Consider the following 19,237-nt stretch of genomic DNA (forward strand, 5'->3'; position numbering starts at 1 on the left):
GTTTGAACTCCTTTCCAGCACCACCACCCTCCCATATTCCCATGTGGTTATGCATTCCTTACCATTACCTTAATGTAAGCAGCTGTCTTAGGAACATTTACAGTTCTTCTATTTAAATGTAACTCTCTGCTTTCTTCATTTTTCTAACAGTGGTTAAAGAAATGGATTAAGAAGTGTGATGATGACAGTGAAACTTCTAATTGGATTGCAGCGAACACAAAGGTGGGGTTTTTTCTCATATTATATATAGACTTACCAGCTGAAAAGAAGAATGGCAGCCTAATTCCTCTGTACTAGGATTATTCTTTCTGTTGCATGTCATTAGTTAAGAGCAAGCCTTAAAATCCAGGGTACACTGAAGCAGTCTTGTTTTGAAGAGCAAACAGGTGTTACTGCCTTGAATCAGGTGAGGTTCTTTGCATTAAGCTGAGTTTGCTCTTGTAAGAAAGAGTAAATTGGAGACCCAAAGGAAGCTCAAGTTTTTAAGTCTTTGGGCTCCTGTCTGGCACTGATGGCTTCCCTAAGCAAACCTGTGCCTCACTCCAAGTGTGTGAAACATGTTAACACCACCGGTGGCTTGATTTTGGCTGTGATAATTTACATCTGCCTTCAACTCCTCAAGAGGCCAACCCAGGGGATTTATTCATTTCCGCTGGGCAGGATTCCAGTTAGAGACTGGCAGAACAGCTGTTAACATTTTATTATGTAAATGTCTTTGTTCCAGCTAGCCCAACTTTGCCTGAAACTTCAGCAGTTGTTCAGTTTGGGATGAATTAAAACAAAGATTGGCATGGTGGCAAGAAAACAAAAGCAGCAGATGCCATCAGGGTGTTAGGAGCAGGCCTGGGTCTCAGGACTGCTGAGCTGGGGGGGTGGAAGAAGGTGGGGAGGGTGTGAGGAAATGGCTGCTTTATTTTCTTAGCTCTGTTGTGTAACTGGTTAATGGTTTTGTTTGCAGCAGTGGCTGCTTCTTTCTGGGGCTGGCTGTGTGTTTTTTGTTGAACTGGAATGTTGCATTATGGTGAAAGCAGAAACACCCATCACGCTGAAACGCACAGTTAAAGTCAGGCTGAAATTGTGCAGTCTTGGCTGCTTTCTCTTTCGTGGGCTGAGATTTGTGTGGCCTCAGCTTGGAGGCTGAATGTTGCTCAATAAAGTGAAGTTGGCTTTCTGAGGTGGGTGTGTTCAAAGATGTATTGTGGCTCAAGAACTGAACCAAATTTGTTGAAAGTTTGCTTGGTCTTCAGGTGTTGCCTGTATTAAGCTTGAAGAAGGGTAGCCAAATAGCTGGAAAGGGCTGAGTGTTGTAAGCACCTGTAAAGGAGCTTTTAGCCTTGGGTATCAAATATTTGGGACATCAGAATGGCCACAGCCCTACTTTGCCTGTGTTGCATGTGACAAAGCCCTCAGGAGCCAGATCAGGTGCTGCTGCTGCCCCCTCAGGGGTGTGATACTGGTCATGGCTGTAGGTCTGTTGGTCTTCTACCTGCCCTAACCTTGGCATGTGCTGCTAAAAACCAGGATCTGAGCTCTCCTTGTTGGGTTTTGTTATGATCAAATGTTAAGCTTTCCATTACTGGATTCTGTGCTCATTAAAAAGGCTGAAATGATATACACCTATATATTCATGTAGACCAAACATGAATAATGTGCCACTAACATTGGCTACTGGAAATAGGAAGCTACTTGTCTCTTTCAGGCAAGATGATGAGGGTTTCTGCAGCTTGCTTGCCCACAGATGTAAGTGTAGACAGAAATATTATTGTAAAGATGGTAGTTTATTTTCTTTTTTTTCTTCTACCAGAGTCTAGACTTTGGCAGGTAGGAGCCATGCTAGTGGTTGGGCTGGTATTTAAAGCATAGCTCAGACTGTCAGAAATAGTATTAAATGGCCAGAGTAAGAATAATTTTTTTTGTGGGAAACACCCATCCAGAGGACGGTGAGGAGGGGAAATGAGTATGGCCAAGCCATGCTGGCATCAGCCCAGCTTATCTATTAGTTCCTGTAGTCTGGTGTCAGCAGCAGAAGAGCTGTTGTCCTTGAACATCCCTGTCTAAGCTACTTCCTCTTAATACCATACGAGATGCTCCTACAGTAAGAAAATACTTTGGAGCCCAGGCTGTACAGCAGCAACAGGAAGAAAAATAACATCAGGGTAATTACACCAGAGACTTGAGCAAGCCAACTGTCCTGGAGTCTTACGGTATCCATGTCAATTGAATTAACTGAAGGACAATATCACAATTCTTCTCTCTCTGAACTGACGCTAGATTCAATTGAGGGGAAAGTTGGCAGGAAACGTAACCCACCCCTTGTAATGATCTCTGGCTTCTTGTGGGCAGCGGAGATGTGGAAGGTGGTAATTTCACACTGCTATAATACTGAAGTGCGAGCAGCACTGGCTGCTGGAACATGCAATCGGAGCTTCGCAGCCTCTGGAGAACCGGATCGGCCCAGAGCCACAGGCTGCCAGCCACCACCTCCTCTTGCCTGAACTGCCTGCTGGCCCTTGGCCAAAAGGCACTTGGGTTTCTCCATGCCATCTGACAGCGACACGGTCCTGCTGCTGTTCAGAGAGGAACCAAGTAAAATCCTTTCCTGCTGTAGCGTGAGGTTGTAGAGATACACTGGGATAGGAATTGCACAGTTGGAGTGTACGTATGCCTGCCCTTACTCTCTCTGTATTATTTCTAGCAGGAAAACGGGGCAGTTGTGTTTGGGGAGGGATGTCTTGTGCCTTCACAGCTATTTGCTTCAGTGACTGCAAGTCAGAGCCCAAATTCTGTGTTGAATTTCTTCATTTTGAAGAACTTAGAAGGGAATCAGATCAGGTACCATCCAATGCCAAAATCCCTGTTTTCAGTGGGAAAAACTCCTAAGTAATTTAATTGCTACTGTAGTCACAACAGCAAACAATTGCTGTTTCTAGCTTGAGAAGGCATTTTGAAAAGTCCTCCAAGTGTGATGCTGAGCTGTAGTCCTGTCCCATGTGGTCTTCATTCAGGGAAGAAAACTTCCTGTCTTACCAAGATGAAGGTATAAGAGAAAAATACCAGTCCTCCTGGAATGTGGGCTTGAAATCTGGGTAATCCTTTGCAACAGGAGAATGTGAAATATATTTGTTCCAGCTTGCCCTGGGAGACAGAATAGGAAAGGAAAATTAGGCAATTGTAGTGAGGGAATAGAAAAGTGAAATCCAGCTGAATTTGGTTTCTGTTCACAAACTGATGTGATGCATTTTTTGATGAATTATGTAGAATCATCTGAATTAAGAACAAGGATGTTTGAATAGCAAGTTCTGTGGTTTCCAATATATTATTTTTTTATTTTGCATTCATTTATTTGCACTTAAGAGACCTGCACTAAATTCTTTCTACTTACACAAAAGATACAGCCCTTGCAGCGGAGAGTGTGCTGGAATTGATGGCCTTTTACTTAAGATATTTCACATAGGAGTTCAGCTTAAATGAATTAATTTAAACTTGAGATAAGCCGATACAAGTTCTTTAACAAGCCTTATTCTCAGCCTTCTTTCAGAGAAGGGTTGAATAGTCCAAGGTTTTTGCACACTTATTTTTTGCAGTTAGTTGTACAAACTCGGGTCTTAAATAGTTCCTTGAATTAAACTAGGCAGGTTTCAGGTATTGTTTGGTTCATGTGGCTTTGGGAATAAAGAAACCACATAGATGAGGTACTTCTGTTAAGTGGGCCTTCAAAGGAGTAAGAAATATAGAAAACTTGGATTTGTGCATTTATTTTGGGCTCTTAAGGTGTATCAAGACTGCCTGAAAGGAGCCTAAAAGGAGGGGAGGAAACCTGTTTCAGACCTGAGTTTCAGTGATGTTAATTTTTCTGCATCTTGGAATACTAAAGGAAGAACAAAAAAGATGGTAGCGGTGCTGGTCTTCACCCAGGGCACTTTTTTTTTTGTTGAAGTTAAATTGGCGTTAATGAAAGTTGTTAATCTGATACTAAAAATGCCCCTGCCTTGCCGCTTTTGGCTCCTGGCATGTCACCATCTCATTATCTTCTGGGCTAGACAGGACTTGAATGTCTGATGTATAAAACAGGCAGATTTTCTTCTTCCAAAAAAGCTATTGGCTATTTTTCTCCTCTAAGGGAGATAAAATGGCATGAACCCAGTTCTTTTCCTTTTCAGGTCACTTTTTAATGTCTGAACATGTGCTCCTTCTGTACTTTCTGGAAGTCCTACATTTGTTCTAACGCGTGGAAATTCTGGCAGCCCGCTAGATCCTCCCTGGATGCCAGCATTGAGCTTTGCTCTTTCATTTCTCACCAGTGCAGTTTCGTGCCAAAACTGTGAACAGCATCTTTCCTAAGATGTCAAAGTGCCATCTCTTCCTCTCACATGAGCAAGTGTTTAAAATACCCTGCTTTGCTCAATGACTCTAGGTGTTGTCATGGTGTACTATTTTGTACTAACCATAATTAAGTTCAGTGGTTTTGGATTTTTTTGAAATGCATTAAGAAATCTCCATGGTGTTTAAGGACTTTTTTTTTAGGGTGGGTTATAGGTGAAGGTGTCACTATGAATGTGGCTGGGAGGCTGATGTACACCAGTTGCATCTGGGAGTCCTGGAGAGGACTAATCTATTTCACCTGCCCTGAAATATGAAATATGTTTCTAATTAGCCTCCTGTTCATAGAACAGCAGCTGAGGTTTATTGTGTTTTATGTACACACAACCTTTTACAACAAAATAGGGATTGTTCTCCTTTGCCAGGTTTCCCTGGGCTTTTGATTCAAAGTGCAGTGTGTAAGCGCAACACCTAATTGTTTAGAGTGGAACAATGTTAATGAGGTCACTTCTGCATCGCAGCATGACAGATAATGTGCAGAATAATCTACCAATTTAGTAATTTGATTTGCTGGCTATTACGTTGTTGTGTAGCTGTAATTCTCAATAAGATCTTCCTTCCCTATCCTCCCACTCATTGTGTTGGTGGCTTGAGTAGTTGCTGCTTTTTTCTTTCCACTGCTGTTCAGCATTTCTTTAGCATGTTCTTCTCATGTTTTTCCCTTAATTTTTAATAATATTCAACTTTTACACAGCTTCATGCATCTGTATAGCTTACTGTGTAGTCTGTCTTCCTTGTGCTTTGCTTGACAGGTGTATAAAGGCTTGAAAAGGATGGCATTCCCTGTAATAAAAGGGCTGTAATTAGGGTCTTTTTGTTCTAGTTTGCATCACAGGGCTAGAAGCCCTAAGCAGTATTGAGACACTGAAGAGCTTGGTCCCAAAGACAGGAGAGCAGAATTGCAGTGCTCCTAATTGAGCCTAGCTACAGATGAGGATGGCCCCACATCCTCATGGTATGGACGTGCCCCACTGCGCCTCTCCAGCTTGGCAGATCATCTGGGAACTGTTTCTCTCTTCTTCCAGTTGTGGGATTTTCCTAGCAGGAGTGATCGCTGCAGCCATTTGTTGCATCAGCTGTGTCTTCCACCGAGGCATGCATCTCATCAGATGAGATGTGTTTGGAAGAAACCACACAGCTCTGTGACCACCATCTTCTCTTGAAAAACAATTGGTCGCTGTGTGCCCCAGGGTTAGCGTTGGAGTGACAGGGAGCTGTGTCATGATGTGACAGGTGCACTGCCACTGTTCGTATGTGTTATCAAAGCGCACTCTGGCTGATGAGCTAATTGAGCAGGGATCTTCACAGTTGTGAAGGATATTGATGGGATAAACCTAAATTTGAGTCCTGAGGTGTTGGTGCAGGATTGGAAGAGGGAGGAGGGCTGCCTGGAAAAGGGAGAATAGATGCTACACTGAGTAGTGTGCTCAAAGGAAAGACTGCTTTTGACTCAAATTCACAGGACTGCATTGGCTGACTAATTGGGAACAAGCTTAACCTGGCTGAGTATCCATCCTATGGACAGCCCAAGAGGACATCTTAATGTTGTTGCCCCTGAGAAGGCCTGCAAGGGAGCTACTCTGCTTCATTTACTCTGTTTGTAGTACAGCTACTCTGTAGGACAAACACAGGTGATGGGGAGGAAGGCAGGGCTGGAAAAATCCCCTTGTGTGCTTGCTTGCTGCTTGAACCTATTAGAAACAACCAGCCAAAAAAAAAAAACCCTGAAGCAAACCCCAGAGTTGTGAACTGTTGATGGGATGGGAGTGCTGCCCTTCTTGGCTGAACAGGAGGGCAGCGTTCTCCAAACAAGTCCTCTAATAAGTGTACTGGCTCCTTTCAAAGGAATGGCTACAACCTTGCTCAGGAAAACCGTGCTGGTTGTGTGGGATGTCAACTGTTTCTGCCCAGTCCTTAACCATTCCTCTTCAGGATCAGGCAGTAGGACCAAAGCAGGACTTTGAAGAGGAAAAAATGATGGCAGTACTCAAGTGGAGTGCTCTGCCATTGCTGGGGAGACCAGAATCATGAAATTATTTAGGTTGGAAGGGACCTCTGGATGTCATCTTGTTCAGCCCCCCAGCTCGAAGCAAGGATAACCTCAAAGTTAGGTCAAGCTGATGTGATGAGCCTTATTTTTCATTAGTGCTCAAGTCTGCAAATTTGCAGTCATCAGGAAGCAAAACTAGCTAAAAGCACTTTAATCGTGTTGGCCAAAAAGAAGTTGTGATCTCTCATGTCTTCCCCCTTGTCTCTTTTCCCTTGTAACCTGCTTTGCCTTACTGCAAACCTCCTTCCCTGCTGCAGTGAGGAGGGCCACGTCTGACATCTGGAGACCACATTGGTCTTTGGCACCTCCTGAGCTATCTTCTGAGTACTTCTTAATAGTTGGGACACTTGGAGTGGATGTACAAGAATGTTGGATTGTGTCCTATATAAAAGTAGCAGTTATAGACTGATTGAACATGTTGGTTTCTTCCTTTGTTGAGAGTTTATCTGAATGCCAGAATAGGAAATGATTGCTCTGGTTAGCAAACAGTAAAGATGTGTTCCTGACTGGGGAGGGGATTTTATATGCTTCTGACCCGAAAGCTGCAGCTAGTTTTACATGAGTGTGGATTACTTGTTTGGATATATTTGTTATTGTCTTGTAGATAAAACTGGCCTTTGCAAAAACTTGATAGATGCTAGTGTGGCCATGTGATGAGCTGAACTGAGGAACTCAACCAGGCTAAAATACTTTTTGGGTGTGTTTTCCTCTGTACTTGCTACTTGATTTTTAACCTGATGAGTTCCTTGGCCCAGCTTTTGTGCAGGTGCTTTGTGTCCCAGCATAAGAGAAGTGCCACGGGGACAGGAACAAGCAGCAGAAGAGAGTTGGACTGGTTTCCTTCTTTCATAGGGGCAGCTTAGTTTATTCTTGCAACCTCAGCTTTGTGTACCCTTTGGGATACTACAGAAATAATATTTTATGCTCTATGAGTTGAATATCATTTTAGGAAGTTGCTGCTGATGTATGAGAATGATATTGGTGTTATTAAAAAAACCAACCACCCTATTCCCCAAAGATTTCCCTGTGCAGTGCTGCTCTTTGATATCCTCATATTTGTCAAAGGCCTCGCACCTGAAAGGGAAGCCCCATGTGGGCTTTTGTAGAGAAGTCTTCAGTGAGGTGTCACATGAAGGGGAAAAATGGGACCTGATGGGAAATGTGGAAATACCTCAGGAGAAGTGTCTTTTTAGCTGACAGAAGCTTCTTTGAAGCACACTAGATTCTTGCTGCGTGTTTTCAGATACTTTTTGGATGGCATTTTACAACTCCAGATGTCTCGAATTGATAACAGCATGATACAGCTCACTGTTAGGCTTTTTTCAGTTTGAGTGCCGAAGTGGACCAAACACTTGATGGTGACAAAAGCCAGATGCCTTCCACTGGGCTGTTACAGACTATTGCTACTGCTGTGATTTTGGAGAATGTCATGAAATTATCCATCCACTATGATAGCAGCATAGATAAAATGCGTTATTCCTTAGGGTTTTTTGATATCTAGCTGCTCCGATTTGGAAATATTTTAAGGCCTGACTTGGAAGACGATCTCGATGATCAAAGGGAAGATGTAAATAATGCATTTCACTTGACGTGCTATCTCTTGATGCTATGGGAGCCCTTCTAACTTCACAAGACTGTTGTGGGTTCTGTGCTTTCCCTGCTAACAGCGCGCTCTGTTCTGTGAACAGGAATGCCCGAAATGCCACGTCACCATCGAGAAGGATGGGGGCTGCAACCACATGGTCTGTCGGAACCAGAACTGCAAAGCAGAGTTCTGCTGGGTGTGTCTGGGCCCCTGGGAGCCCCACGGATCTGCCTGGTGAGTCCGGGAGAGTGCCTTGCTGGAAGGTGAGGAAGCCATGATGCAAACAGCATCGATTTGGACTGAAATCTGTGGAATTGGTGTCCCTGTTACAGGTACAACTGTAATCGCTACAATGAGGATGATGCAAAGGCAGCAAGGGATGCACAGGAGGTGAGTCCATAACCTTTGGCGATAAGGGAGATCACCAGCCCTGTGGGTGCTTTCTGTAAACCTATAAATCTGCTCTGAAGAATTTCCTGGATTTGGGCACAAATCCAAAAGACAGTTAAGTTCCCCCACAGCTTTGTACTCTTGCTTCGTGCCAGGAAAAAAACGTTCAAAGCCACTTTAACCCAATTTAAAGAACATGTTAACTCAGTTGTTATGTCATGCTGCCTTGCCTGTTTTACAGCAGCTCTTCACGTGAAGTTGTTATAATGCCATGGGTCTGAGACAACAATCCTCAGATCCTTTGTAAAATGTGCTTTACTGCAAAGTTTTTAATGTGAATCCTCATGTGTTTAAACACAGCAGACCTTTCGAATGTAAATAAAATAGACTGCTGCTGTTCCAATAACTATATTTGGAGGCTTGACATAGAAGAAATTGCGGGTGAAGTTGCAGCTACATTAAACTGTTCTGTGAATATGGATAGAGCCAAAACACTTTTTAGTGGGGAGGGATTGCATGCTGTGTGCTGCAGCTTGCAGAAGATCCCTTTCCCGCATCTCTGTCAAAGAACAAAAGTATTTCCTGCAGCCCCTCCTCCTGCAGGTAAGGATGACTTCGGCTGATATGTGCTATCTTTGTACAGCCACAATGTACAAGTTTAACCATACCCGTGTTGTCACTTTTTTCCAGTTGATCTGTCAGTGAGATGAAAATAAGATTAATGGCTGTGTATTGAGTCATCTTGGTTCTCTTGTACTACTTAGCACATGGTGTCTTTCCCTTGCTCTATAATCAGTGTGGCCTGGGCAACCTAAGGTTGCCCTCTTAACACAAGCACAGTAACTGTTTAATTAGAATTCCTTATTAGCCAAAAAAAAAAAAGGAAATCTGCTTCTCACTGTTTGTTGTGACACTGGAAGCATTTAAGTCCTGTAACTTGAATTGAGAAGCTGAAATTCAACACTGATCAGGCTTTAGCAATGTGATTCTAATTACTTTCAGGGTTGGGAGTGAGGATGCTACAGCTGTGCTAGGAAGTCCCCTGCATGACAGTGAGCTGCTGTGGGTCTGGCCTCTCATCTCCACACAATGTCAGGGTTGACAGTGCCACACAAAGCGGCGCCGTCTAAGTCTGGCCAACATGAGAGGAGAGGAAACACATTTGAAAAGGAAGCTCGTTCTCAGGGTCAGGAAGAGCCTTGTGAAGGGTTTACTTCTCTTCCAGCCATTACTTTGTTTTAACTATTTGTTTTCTTTTTCCCTAATGGGAATTAACACAGAGATCCAGAGCAGCCCTGCAGAGGTACCTGTTTTACTGCAACCGCTATATGAACCACATGCAGAGCCTGCGCTTTGAGCACAAGCTCTATGCTCAGGTGAAGCAGAAAATGGAGGAGATGCAGCAGCACAACATGTCGTGGATCGAGGTGCAGTTCCTGAAGAAAGCAGTTGACGTCCTCTGCCAGTGTCGTGCCACACTCATGTACACTTACGTCTTTGCCTTCTACCTCAAAAAGAATAATCAGTCCATTATCTTTGAGGTAGGAGAAAACATGGTTGTCAGGAGTTCAGATTACAAAGCGAAGTGAAATAGCAATTTAATGCTTGGAGAAGCTCCTGTCCCCAGTTTTTACCAAAGTGAGTCTGTCTTAATATTCTGTTGTGCAAAAGTTAAAGGCCCTGCTGGGCGTTGTGTAGCATTGTCTGCTGGAGGAGGAAGTAGAGTTACAAGATGCTGCCCTCTGAAACAAGAAAAGGAGAGAGGTTCTGTCTTGAACTGGCAAAGAAGGCATTGAAGCATAAATCTGGCATTTTGACTTTACCTGGTGTTGGCTTTTTTCCAAGGGCACTACTGTTAAAATTGCACTTGAAGGTCTAAACGTGGAGGTCCAATCTGCTTCACAAGTGAAACTGTATTGACTATTTATGATTTAGACCAGTCTTTTGCTAGTCTCTGTGCAGAACCTAAGCAGGATGCTTCTATGCTGCAAGCTCAGCAAAGGGCGCACAGAACTACTGAGCAGTAGTGAAAGCTGTGCTCTGATGCTGCTGTGCATGTACCAGGTGTCAGTAGAGGCTTTGCTGGTTTAAAAAAAAAAGATAAGGCACAGAATGGGAGATGAATTGTCTTGTATTGCATTGTACCATTAGTAAGGAAAGGGTTTTTTAGGCTTGCCGGGATATTGCAGATCGAGGAAAACATAAGACTTGCTGGTAGATATGCAGATTCTCTTCTGATCAAATGAAGAAATTTCAGCTTTTTCAATCTTGATGCTCAGAGCAGGTTACTAGTGTGTTACACAGTGCATATCTAATCCCACTTTTTATTTCAGTACTGATTTCAGTTGGATTGAAGAAAAAAAATCACTTCCTTTCCTTCCCCCCACCAAATACTCCTATCCTTTTTTTTGGTCCTTGCAGAATAACCAAGCAGACTTAGAGAATGCTACAGAGGTGCTTTCTGGGTACCTTGAGCGAGATATATCCCAAGATTCGCTGCAAGACATAAAGCAGAAAGTACAGGATAAGTACAGGTTTGTTTTTGAATAATCTCTATCTCTAAACTGTCTGAGTACCTTTATTGCCATCCTGTGTGACAGGTAGTGGCATGCATACTTGCCAAGCTACAATGTTCTCCGAGTCACATCCCTGGGAAGCTGTTTGCTGTTGGCGTTCTGCCATACATTGTGATCATCAGCCAGTCGCTGGGCATCTGAGAACAGCAGCAGCAGTGTCCTGCGCCAGCCCCTGAAATCATCAGTGGTGAAGCCCTCAAGCAGATGCTGGCAGCATGTTTTTGTGCTCCTGCTGGGACCAACCCTCGGGGCAGGTGACAACCTGCAGGGAGAGGCTCCCAACTCTGCCTTGCATCTGCTCTGCTGAGCAGTAGCTAGAGGATTTAATCCTGTAATGGAAAAATCTTGTGACCAAAAGCAACGGCTCTTCACACACTGCTGTTCCTGCACAGAAGGAGCATGTGGGAATGGCCAGGACCAAGATGGGACCTGCATAGTTAGGGCCAAAGAACAAGGAGTGACTCTGTTGTTCCAAGCTGACAGCTTTGGCCTAGGATGAGTTGCCATAAGAGAGCAATCAGCTCTTTTATTTATCTGTTGGGTCCATTTCTGCAAAAAGTGAGTGTGGAAAAGTTGCCCTTAAAGAAGAGGGAGAGAGCAGCCTGCCCAGCTGGGGCGGAGAGCAGAAGAACTGGGGTCCAGGTGACACAAATGCCAGTGCTTTTTATAGTCCCAGGGGAGTCGCTTCTGCACAGTGGAAAAATACAAAGCTGTAAATGCAGATGAGTCACAGGATTATGGCTTGCATTTTTGAGGCATTTTGCCAAAGTCACTGAATTTGTTATGCCTAGCGGGGGTGGGGGGGAGCCAAAGTAGGGTGAGACATAGTGACTAAGGGACTCTGGGGAGTGGAAGTAGGTGCTAAGCTATGGTGGGCCTGTGGCCCATTCTGCCATAGTCTGGCAGCACAGCTGGGGCTGGACAAGACTTACCAGACCTTCTCTTTTGAGACAGTTGGTGTCTTTAATGGTGGTCTTTAAAGGGTTTCTTGGATCAAGCTGCTTTTTCACTTAAGTCCTCTAAAACTGGATGCCCTTCTAGGGATGGTAACAGCTATCCAGAAGAAATTAAAACCTAATATAGCCTGAGTTGCCTGAAAACATAGTATCCCAAACCTGCCTTCATGTTTCTGGGAAGAAAGTATGCATCTGTCAAGCCTGCGCAGGTCCCTAATTAACTAGTTCAGTCATGTCTTAATTGTGTCCTGCATGGTGCTCTTTGTGTACTGGTTACGGTGTACTGATGCAAGACTGGGACCAAGGATGTTTATCGAGGTGGGTTTAAAGAGCTCTGGGAAATTGCAGGAACTGACCCCCTAGCTAATTTGGTTTCAGCTGTTTTGATCTCTTTTCTAGAAATGCCTGTGCAAGCTAACAGGATTAAACCCCCACCACCAGCAGCAAAATAACTGAAGTTGGGAAAGCAGAAACTGTGCATGTTTGCTATCACATGCTTCAGAAAATCAATGGGACTTCGTGTATGATGATTTCTGTTGCAACAGCTGATAGCAATGAGAAGAGCAAGAACAGTTTTATTCAGATAAATCTGTCAGTCTGATCAGATACTGAATGGTAGCAGCATAAGTGTTGCAGGTTAAGGTGAGGTGTTTCTGAGTTTGGGCTGCTGTGATGTATTCCTCATGCCTATGTGTTAGCAAGTGTTGTGATCAAGGATACTTTTCTGCTGGGAGATTCCTCCTGTGCACCTCACTTGAGTGAGCAGAGGGATGTTTGGCAGAGAAAGCTGGGTTCCCAGCTATGAGAGCCCCTTGGATGCAGTCCTGGCCAATGTGAATGCCCAGAAATTGAACCACATAATTCCCAGGAGGAAGCAGTAACTTGGCAGTCAGCTCCTGGGTTCCAGTTTCTCATGTTACAGCACACCACTCTGGGCTGGGTGCTGCTGAACCATGAACCAGCTACACAGCTGTGCCTGGGGTCTTGGGAGCTGTTACTAGGACTTGTCTTGTCCCCTGTGTGCCTAAAGATGATGTAGACTTTGGCATTGCTGCTGGAAGGGGTTTAATCCAGAAATGCCTGCTGCTTATTCATAATTTGCTCTTGGAACCTGAATACTTTAAACGTTTCTCTACTTTTATCTTTTTAGTTGGCTAAAGCACCCGAAATAAGCATGGCATCTTTTGATATGTTCCTATGATACCAGTTTTCCTCAGTATCATTGATCCTGGTAGGACTGTACCTAACTCTGGGATCAGTTTTATTTGCAGCTTTATCGGTTTAACTGAGAGTAGGTGGGAAGACCCTGCAGGGTGTAGTGTGCCTCTGAGACCCAGGAGTTGCGATGCAAGGTAGAACTTGCACTCCAGCCAGACCCTTTCTGTAGCCATCTTGACTGCTTCCATCTCCACCAGGATTTTGGAGGGGAATAAAACTGGGTCAGTGCTCCCGAGGCTTTGCCCAGCTAGCTCCTGGATTTCTGTTGTCCTGATACAGGTCGGAGTAGGCACCAGCCCATGTTTGAGGAGAGCTTCATCCCATTTCAGATGTCACTGCTAACCTGTGCTCTGGCTTTTGCAAATTGCAGCCGCTGCGTCTTCCTTTTTTAGTTATTAATGGAGGTTTCTCAGCTGTAGGGGCTTTGGATACTTTTGCATGGGAAACTCTAAATTTGCATGCTGTTTTTTCAGCCAGGGACCTGGAGTTGAGTGACTGGAGTAACTGAAGACTTAATTAGCACTGTTAACGGGCTACAAATACCAAGTTCCTTCTTGGGGGATCTCTTTTTGGAAGTGAGGCTTACTGTAGATTTGTGTTACTTGATGCTGGGGATGAGCTGTGGTTCCTAACCTGTCTTTTCTGTGCTTGTCCCCCTTTGCTGCAGATACTGCGAGAGCCGACGAAGGGTTTTGTTGCAGCATGTGCATGAAGGCTATGAGAAGGACCTGTGGGAGTACATTGAGGACTGAGACTGGCCCTGCATAAAATGAACTCTGAAACCTTTACCATCTAGAGTGCTCATGCGATTCAAATAAAACACACACAAGGCGCTATGCCTGTTACACTGCTGGTCTGTAGTACCGGGATTCTGTTTTGTTAACAGAAAATTTAAGTAAATTATATTGTAATAAAGAAAAAAAGGTAGATAAACCATTGTACAACAGTATTCTAGGTGGCCAATAAGAGTGTGACAGACACACTAAAAAAAAACCCTCCAACTTTAACTTGTAACGTAGCTTCATTCTCCAAGCCGACTCCTTTTTCTTTTCTATCTTTCTTTTCCTGTGTGTAGTACAGATGAAATTTAAACCAGTTTCTTGACACTGCTTTTCATGTCCAAACCAGCCATTTTGATGTACTTTGGTAAGGGGGGATGGTTCTCCCGCCCCCCTCCTCCTCTCTGTCACCCAAGTATACGGATGAATGTCCATTGGCTCATTGTAAAGATGATTCTTAGGGAGGGGAGGAGGGGGGGTACACAGCAAGGAAAAAAAAAAAACTTTGTATATGACTTTTAAAACAAAAAGAGGACAACACAGTATTTTTCAAAGTTGTATATAGCGCATATGCATGAACAAAGAGCAAGCGTGGCACGTGTTTGCATAATGTTTAATTACAAAAAAATATTTATTCTTTAAAAATCTTCAAGATTATGTCTATTTGCTGTGCATTTTCTTTCAGTTTGATTATTTTTTTGTTTGTTTCATTTTGTTTTCCCTGGGATGGGGTGGGGGAAGTGTGTGCTGGTGTAGTGAACATATTTTTTTTTTTTTTTTTTTTGGGGGAAGCCTTTTATCAGAGAAGTTGGGTTTCTCCTCTTCCTGCAGTTCCTTTACGTCCACGGCCTCCATGGTTTTGTGTGTGTATCCATTGCTGGCGACGGACCTGTCCCCTCGTGCGCAGCTCCTGACGCTTGGTAACCCAGTGTGCATTGCGTTAGCAACCAACGTACACTGTGATTCAGGCTGCTTTGCCTCTTTTTTTTGGCCCCAGATTGCTACCTGCCCAAATCGGAGTTGGCTGTTCCCGTCCATGCACGCAGGACATGCGCTCTGAATGCAGAGGCTGCGTGTGTGTATTTAGAGTTTTATTTTTTTATTCTGAGGCAGGAAAAAGAGGGGTATTTTGCACCACTTCTCAAAAGACTTAGGGAAAGAATTCAGCTGTGCATCTCCTCTCCCTCTCCCTTTCATCTGTCAAATGGACCGTTCCTTGCTGTTTAAGTTTCACTTACGTTATAACAAGTCGTAACATTGAAAAGGAAAGATGATGGAATTGTCTTTGTGTTTGTTTTGGGCTCAGTTACTGGGCATACTGTCCTGGCAAATATTTAACACTCCATCTAGTCAATAGAAGTTGAAATCAGTGGGGTATTTTTCAGTTAAAAGGGGAAAGAACTAATGAGTTAGCTACTGAGTCCATTTTTATGATTTCTGTAACAAGAGCTATGTTAAAGTAAACAATTGGTGGTGGTTTTATTAAATTTACTCCTGTATAGGAATTCATTCTGTGGTATTCTTCGCCAGGTTAGTGTCCTCAAAGCTTTCTGCCGATCTGCCAGCCTCAAGGGGGAATAAACTTGCAAAGGGGAGAATTAAAGAAGGCAGATTGCAGGCAGGTCTGTAATGTGAAATGCTGTTTCCAGCAGGCACCCTTCAGCTCCCTCACTGATGAATACCGATGCTTCCACTGCTGTAGTTTTGTCCCTTTGTACCTGCTTTCCACTTCAGCCTCCTTCGCAATAGCTTATTTGCCCCTGGAAATCATATCTGAGACTATCTGCACTGCAGCTGGTTTCCCTGTGCTTTTCCTGCTATGACATGCAAGGGGTGGGATTGGGCAGGGCTGGGTGGAGGCATGGAAGTCAGCGCTGCCTTTTGTTGGCACCTACCTGCAGGCAGGGGCTAGTTGGCTTCCTATCAGCTCACAAAAATTCCCCATCCATGTATTAAAATGCTTTTGAAAACCGTGTGCTCTTCCAGAGGGTGGCGGGCTGGGCCAGTGGGAGCATGGATAGTATGTGGCATTGGGTTTTTATTCCATGTTCCCCAAACTGAATATACAAAGGATGTGGGCAGGCTCCAACCTCAACAAAGCCTGGTCCGTGGTGTCTTCAATCTTGATGGCCGTTGGCAAACCTTAAGATAACAATGATTAAAACCCTGTTCTGTAGGAGGATTCTGCTGATGTTCCTCTCCTCCAGCTTTCAAACACTCCCACAGCAATTACATGTCTAGAAGGACACTGGCCCCAGGAACACCTGCTGGGGCAGGCAGCTCTGCAGCCTCCTCTGGGGAAAATGTAAAGAAAAAGCCCCCATCCCCCTCTCCACCCTCCTGATGGTCCGTAGCCCTGTAAGGGGGTTTAGGGGAGCCCAGCCTGTATGAGGAGGGAGCCGGGGCCCGGCAGCCGCCCCTCAGCGCTCCCGCGGGCCGAGGCCTCCTCATTCGCGGCCCTGTTCCGTCTTACACCGGGGGAGAACCCAATAAACCCTTCCTAATAAACTTATATTTTATTATTTCATTCGTTACTTTGGTGTTTTTCATGGCAAACGCCGCGGCGGATCCAGAGTGAAGGGGCCGGGGCCGACGCCGGGGGCGGGGGGTGATCTGCGGTCCTCCCGCCGTCACCGCCGCCTTCCCGTCGGGCGCAGCGCCGGATCCTCTGTGGTCCCGGAAGTGCTTCCGGGGGGGGGGGGTGTCGGTTGGTAACCGTGGTGACGGGGCGCTTCCCGCTGCTAGAGCCATGGCGGAGCTGCAGGCTGCACCGGTGAGGAACTGCCGTCCGTCCTCCTGCTTGGCGGGTCGCGAGTGCCCGCCCGGCCCCCGGGAGCGCTGGGGAGGTTGCAGTGGGGCCGGGTGGAGCTTGGGGGGCGAGGGGAGGCAGGGGCAGCGGGAGGTGCTTTTAAGAGTGAGTTTTTAATCTTTGCACACTTCGTATTGAAAACATCGTGGAAATTCAGCCTTATTCTGACTTTTATTGGGGTAATCTAGAGAAACCTAAGCCTTTCTCAATGTCCATCACAGCTCACTTCTCCCCGTGTATTTGGTGCTCCTGCGAAATTGCCCTTGTTCTGCCTGCCGAGCAGGCTGTATTGTGCAACCTGATTTCTTATCGTCGAATGCTCTTAAAGAAAATAAATGGTCTTGGAATAAGGCAAAAAAAAATCCTCTCATGGATAAGTATCTGATTAAAAGGTGAGGAGCAGAAAGAAGGAATAAGTGCTCTTTTTTTTTGTGGTGGAGGGTGGTTGTTAATGAAGCCCCGTGGGAGTCTGTACAAGGCGTGTGTTGTTCAGTGTATCTGGAAATGATCTGGGCAAAAGGATGGCTAGAAAGTTATTCAGGTGAGGAGTAAATATGAGAAACTACAGGAAAGTCTTAACAGTGCTGAGTGACAGGACTTAGAATTGGAGTGATGGGTACAGATTAAAAAAACCCTGCAAATATATAAAAAAAATGAGGGGTTTTGTGCTGGTTATTGCTGCTTAGGATTGAGTTCTTGGAGTTGGCTAATGCTGTGAAAATATCAACTCAGCTTTTTACAACAGCAATCAGAAAAGTGAATAAAAGGTTAGAAATTATTAAGAAACAAAGCTGGTAAAAGCCTTTCCTGTATACATCTGGGGTGTTCCCATGCCTCGGATACTGTATAAGTTCTGATCCTCCCCACCTCCAATAAAAAAAGAGAGTAGAACTAGAAAATGTTACCAAAACATTACAAGGAACAAGAGTAGACTGAATCTCCAGTTTAAAAAATTGTTTATTAAGGAAGGAGGAGGTGGCACAGGTCTATAAAATCCTGTATTGTGTCTGGGGAAGAGGAGTGAGGAATGTCTCTTCCCCAAGAAACTGGAAGTCAAGTGAAGGCTTGTGAAGGCTTGATTTTTGATGCAAAGTAAGAAAAAAAGCATAAAATGCATTTCTTTTCCATGGACTGGGTACCTGATTGTCCGTGAGCTCTGCGCAATATTTGCAGGTCGAGGTTTGTTGCCTGCTGTGCGATGGGACGTTGCTGCGCTCACGTGCCTGTGGATTCTGATAGTTCCCCAGGAATGACTTTGTTCTAATTAACTTTATAAATATTTTATAATATAAGTTTTTGATGTTTTCCTGTGTGATCTCTAATTAGCATCTTAAATGCTTGCGTTCTGGTTTTTTACAAGGTAACGATCACTTTCTAGAATCCTAATAAATAGCAGTGAACCTATGGAGCAGGAATGTACTGTAAAATGAGTGGGTTTATTTAATCTACATGGCGAACAGAAATCTCTCTCTAGTTATGGCTAGGGAAGATCAGCGCTTGGCAGGGCAGAGTTTGTCTAGCAGCAATGATGCTATTTTTATGCCCTCTTTTGGGATTTGCCAGTTGTCCTTTCTGGTTATTTTCTGGAATAGATCTTCAAGAAATGTTGCCTGGTATATTTAATACTCCTCTTTTCTTTTTTTTCAGGTTTCTTCATCACCAGTGGTTACAGAACCTCCAAAACCCCATCCTAAAAAAGGTTTGTTTGAAGATATGATTGTGTCTCTTAGGCCGGTTGATTTTTAACCTTTCTTTATAGTGTGTGCAGCTGTCTAGTAAGAAATAAATGTCCACTGGGAAAAGACGAGACTATCTAGACTGTAAGTTGCTGAGTATGAGTACTTTTTTCTAGGATCTGTATGATCACTAGCTCAGTGCCATTGCTGGCTGACTTACTGTACCTACAGCCTGGATCATGTTTGCTTATAATCTAAGAGACTGTTGATTTTATTGTGTACATACTTGTTGGGCTGCTAATGAGTTTGATACTTATTTATCTTCTAAAATAATAAGAGGGCTGTGTTCGTTTTAGGTTCTTCAGAATAATGTCTTGCTGTAGAAATGATCTGGGGAAACTAACGTCATGTCTCGTTGATTTTTCGTGTCGCATTTTCTAAGTTTTGAAGAAAAAGATGTGCAAGTGAGATCAAACCAGTCAGGTTGTAACTGGTTTTAACTATAGTTTGTTTTGATTTGGGGTTTTTTTTTTCATGCTGAAAATGAGAGTTAATTAACTCAGTCCAAGTTGTTGTTTTGAAATCTTGAGTGACTCTGAACTGGAACAGAAAGAGTTTCAGTTACCAGTTCAAAATGTTTGACTAAAGCCTGATGTTTTGTAAGGGGTCTGGTAAAGCCTGCAGCACAATTTGATGTTGCAGCCTCTCCTTTCCCCTCTTCCCTCGCTCTTGCGATGTGACTTGCCCCAGCGCATGCAATGAGCATTTCCTTCTCTGCAGTACTGAGCTGTGCTCGTGTTCCTAGTACAGATCTGTTC

General features: G+C 44.2%; 2 protein-coding genes across 6 annotated transcripts in view; both read left to right on the forward strand.

The window, feature by feature from the left end:
• ARIH1 (ariadne RBR E3 ubiquitin protein ligase 1) overlaps positions 1-14,586 on the forward strand; it is a 62,338-nt gene extending 47,752 nt beyond the window's left edge. The window contains exons 9-14 of one of the 2 annotated variants that reach the window (XM_075505587.1): positions 151-222; positions 8,119-8,249; positions 8,348-8,404; positions 9,673-9,946; positions 10,827-10,939; positions 13,823-14,586. In XM_075505587.1, the coding sequence (XP_075361702.1) occupies positions 151-222; positions 8,119-8,249; positions 8,348-8,404; positions 9,673-9,946; positions 10,827-10,939; positions 13,823-13,907 (732 nt within the window). In that variant the 3' untranslated portion in view covers positions 13,908-14,586. Of the gene's footprint in view, positions 1-150; positions 223-8,118; positions 8,250-8,347; positions 8,406-9,672; positions 9,947-10,826; positions 10,940-13,822 lie in introns of both variants that reach the window. The other variant, XM_075505588.1, reaches the window with a different exon arrangement.
• A 2,009-nt stretch (positions 14,587-16,595) lies between these two features.
• BBS4 (Bardet-Biedl syndrome 4) overlaps positions 16,596-19,237 on the forward strand; it is a 45,386-nt gene continuing 42,744 nt past the window's right edge. For all 4 annotated transcript variants that reach the window (XM_075505592.1, XM_075505593.1, XM_075505595.1 and 1 more), the window contains exons 1-2: positions 16,596-16,707; positions 18,391-18,442. In XM_075505592.1, coding sequence (XP_075361707.1) covers positions 16,684-16,707; positions 18,391-18,442 — 76 coding nt within the window. In that variant the 5' untranslated portion in view covers positions 16,596-16,683. The remainder of the gene's footprint in view (positions 16,708-18,390; positions 18,443-19,237) is intronic.

Source organism: Mycteria americana, chromosome 6 (assembly GCF_035582795.1).
Source record: "Mycteria americana isolate JAX WOST 10 ecotype Jacksonville Zoo and Gardens chromosome 6, USCA_MyAme_1.0, whole genome shotgun sequence".
Classification (NCBI taxonomy): domain Eukaryota; kingdom Metazoa; phylum Chordata; class Aves; order Ciconiiformes; family Ciconiidae; genus Mycteria; species Mycteria americana.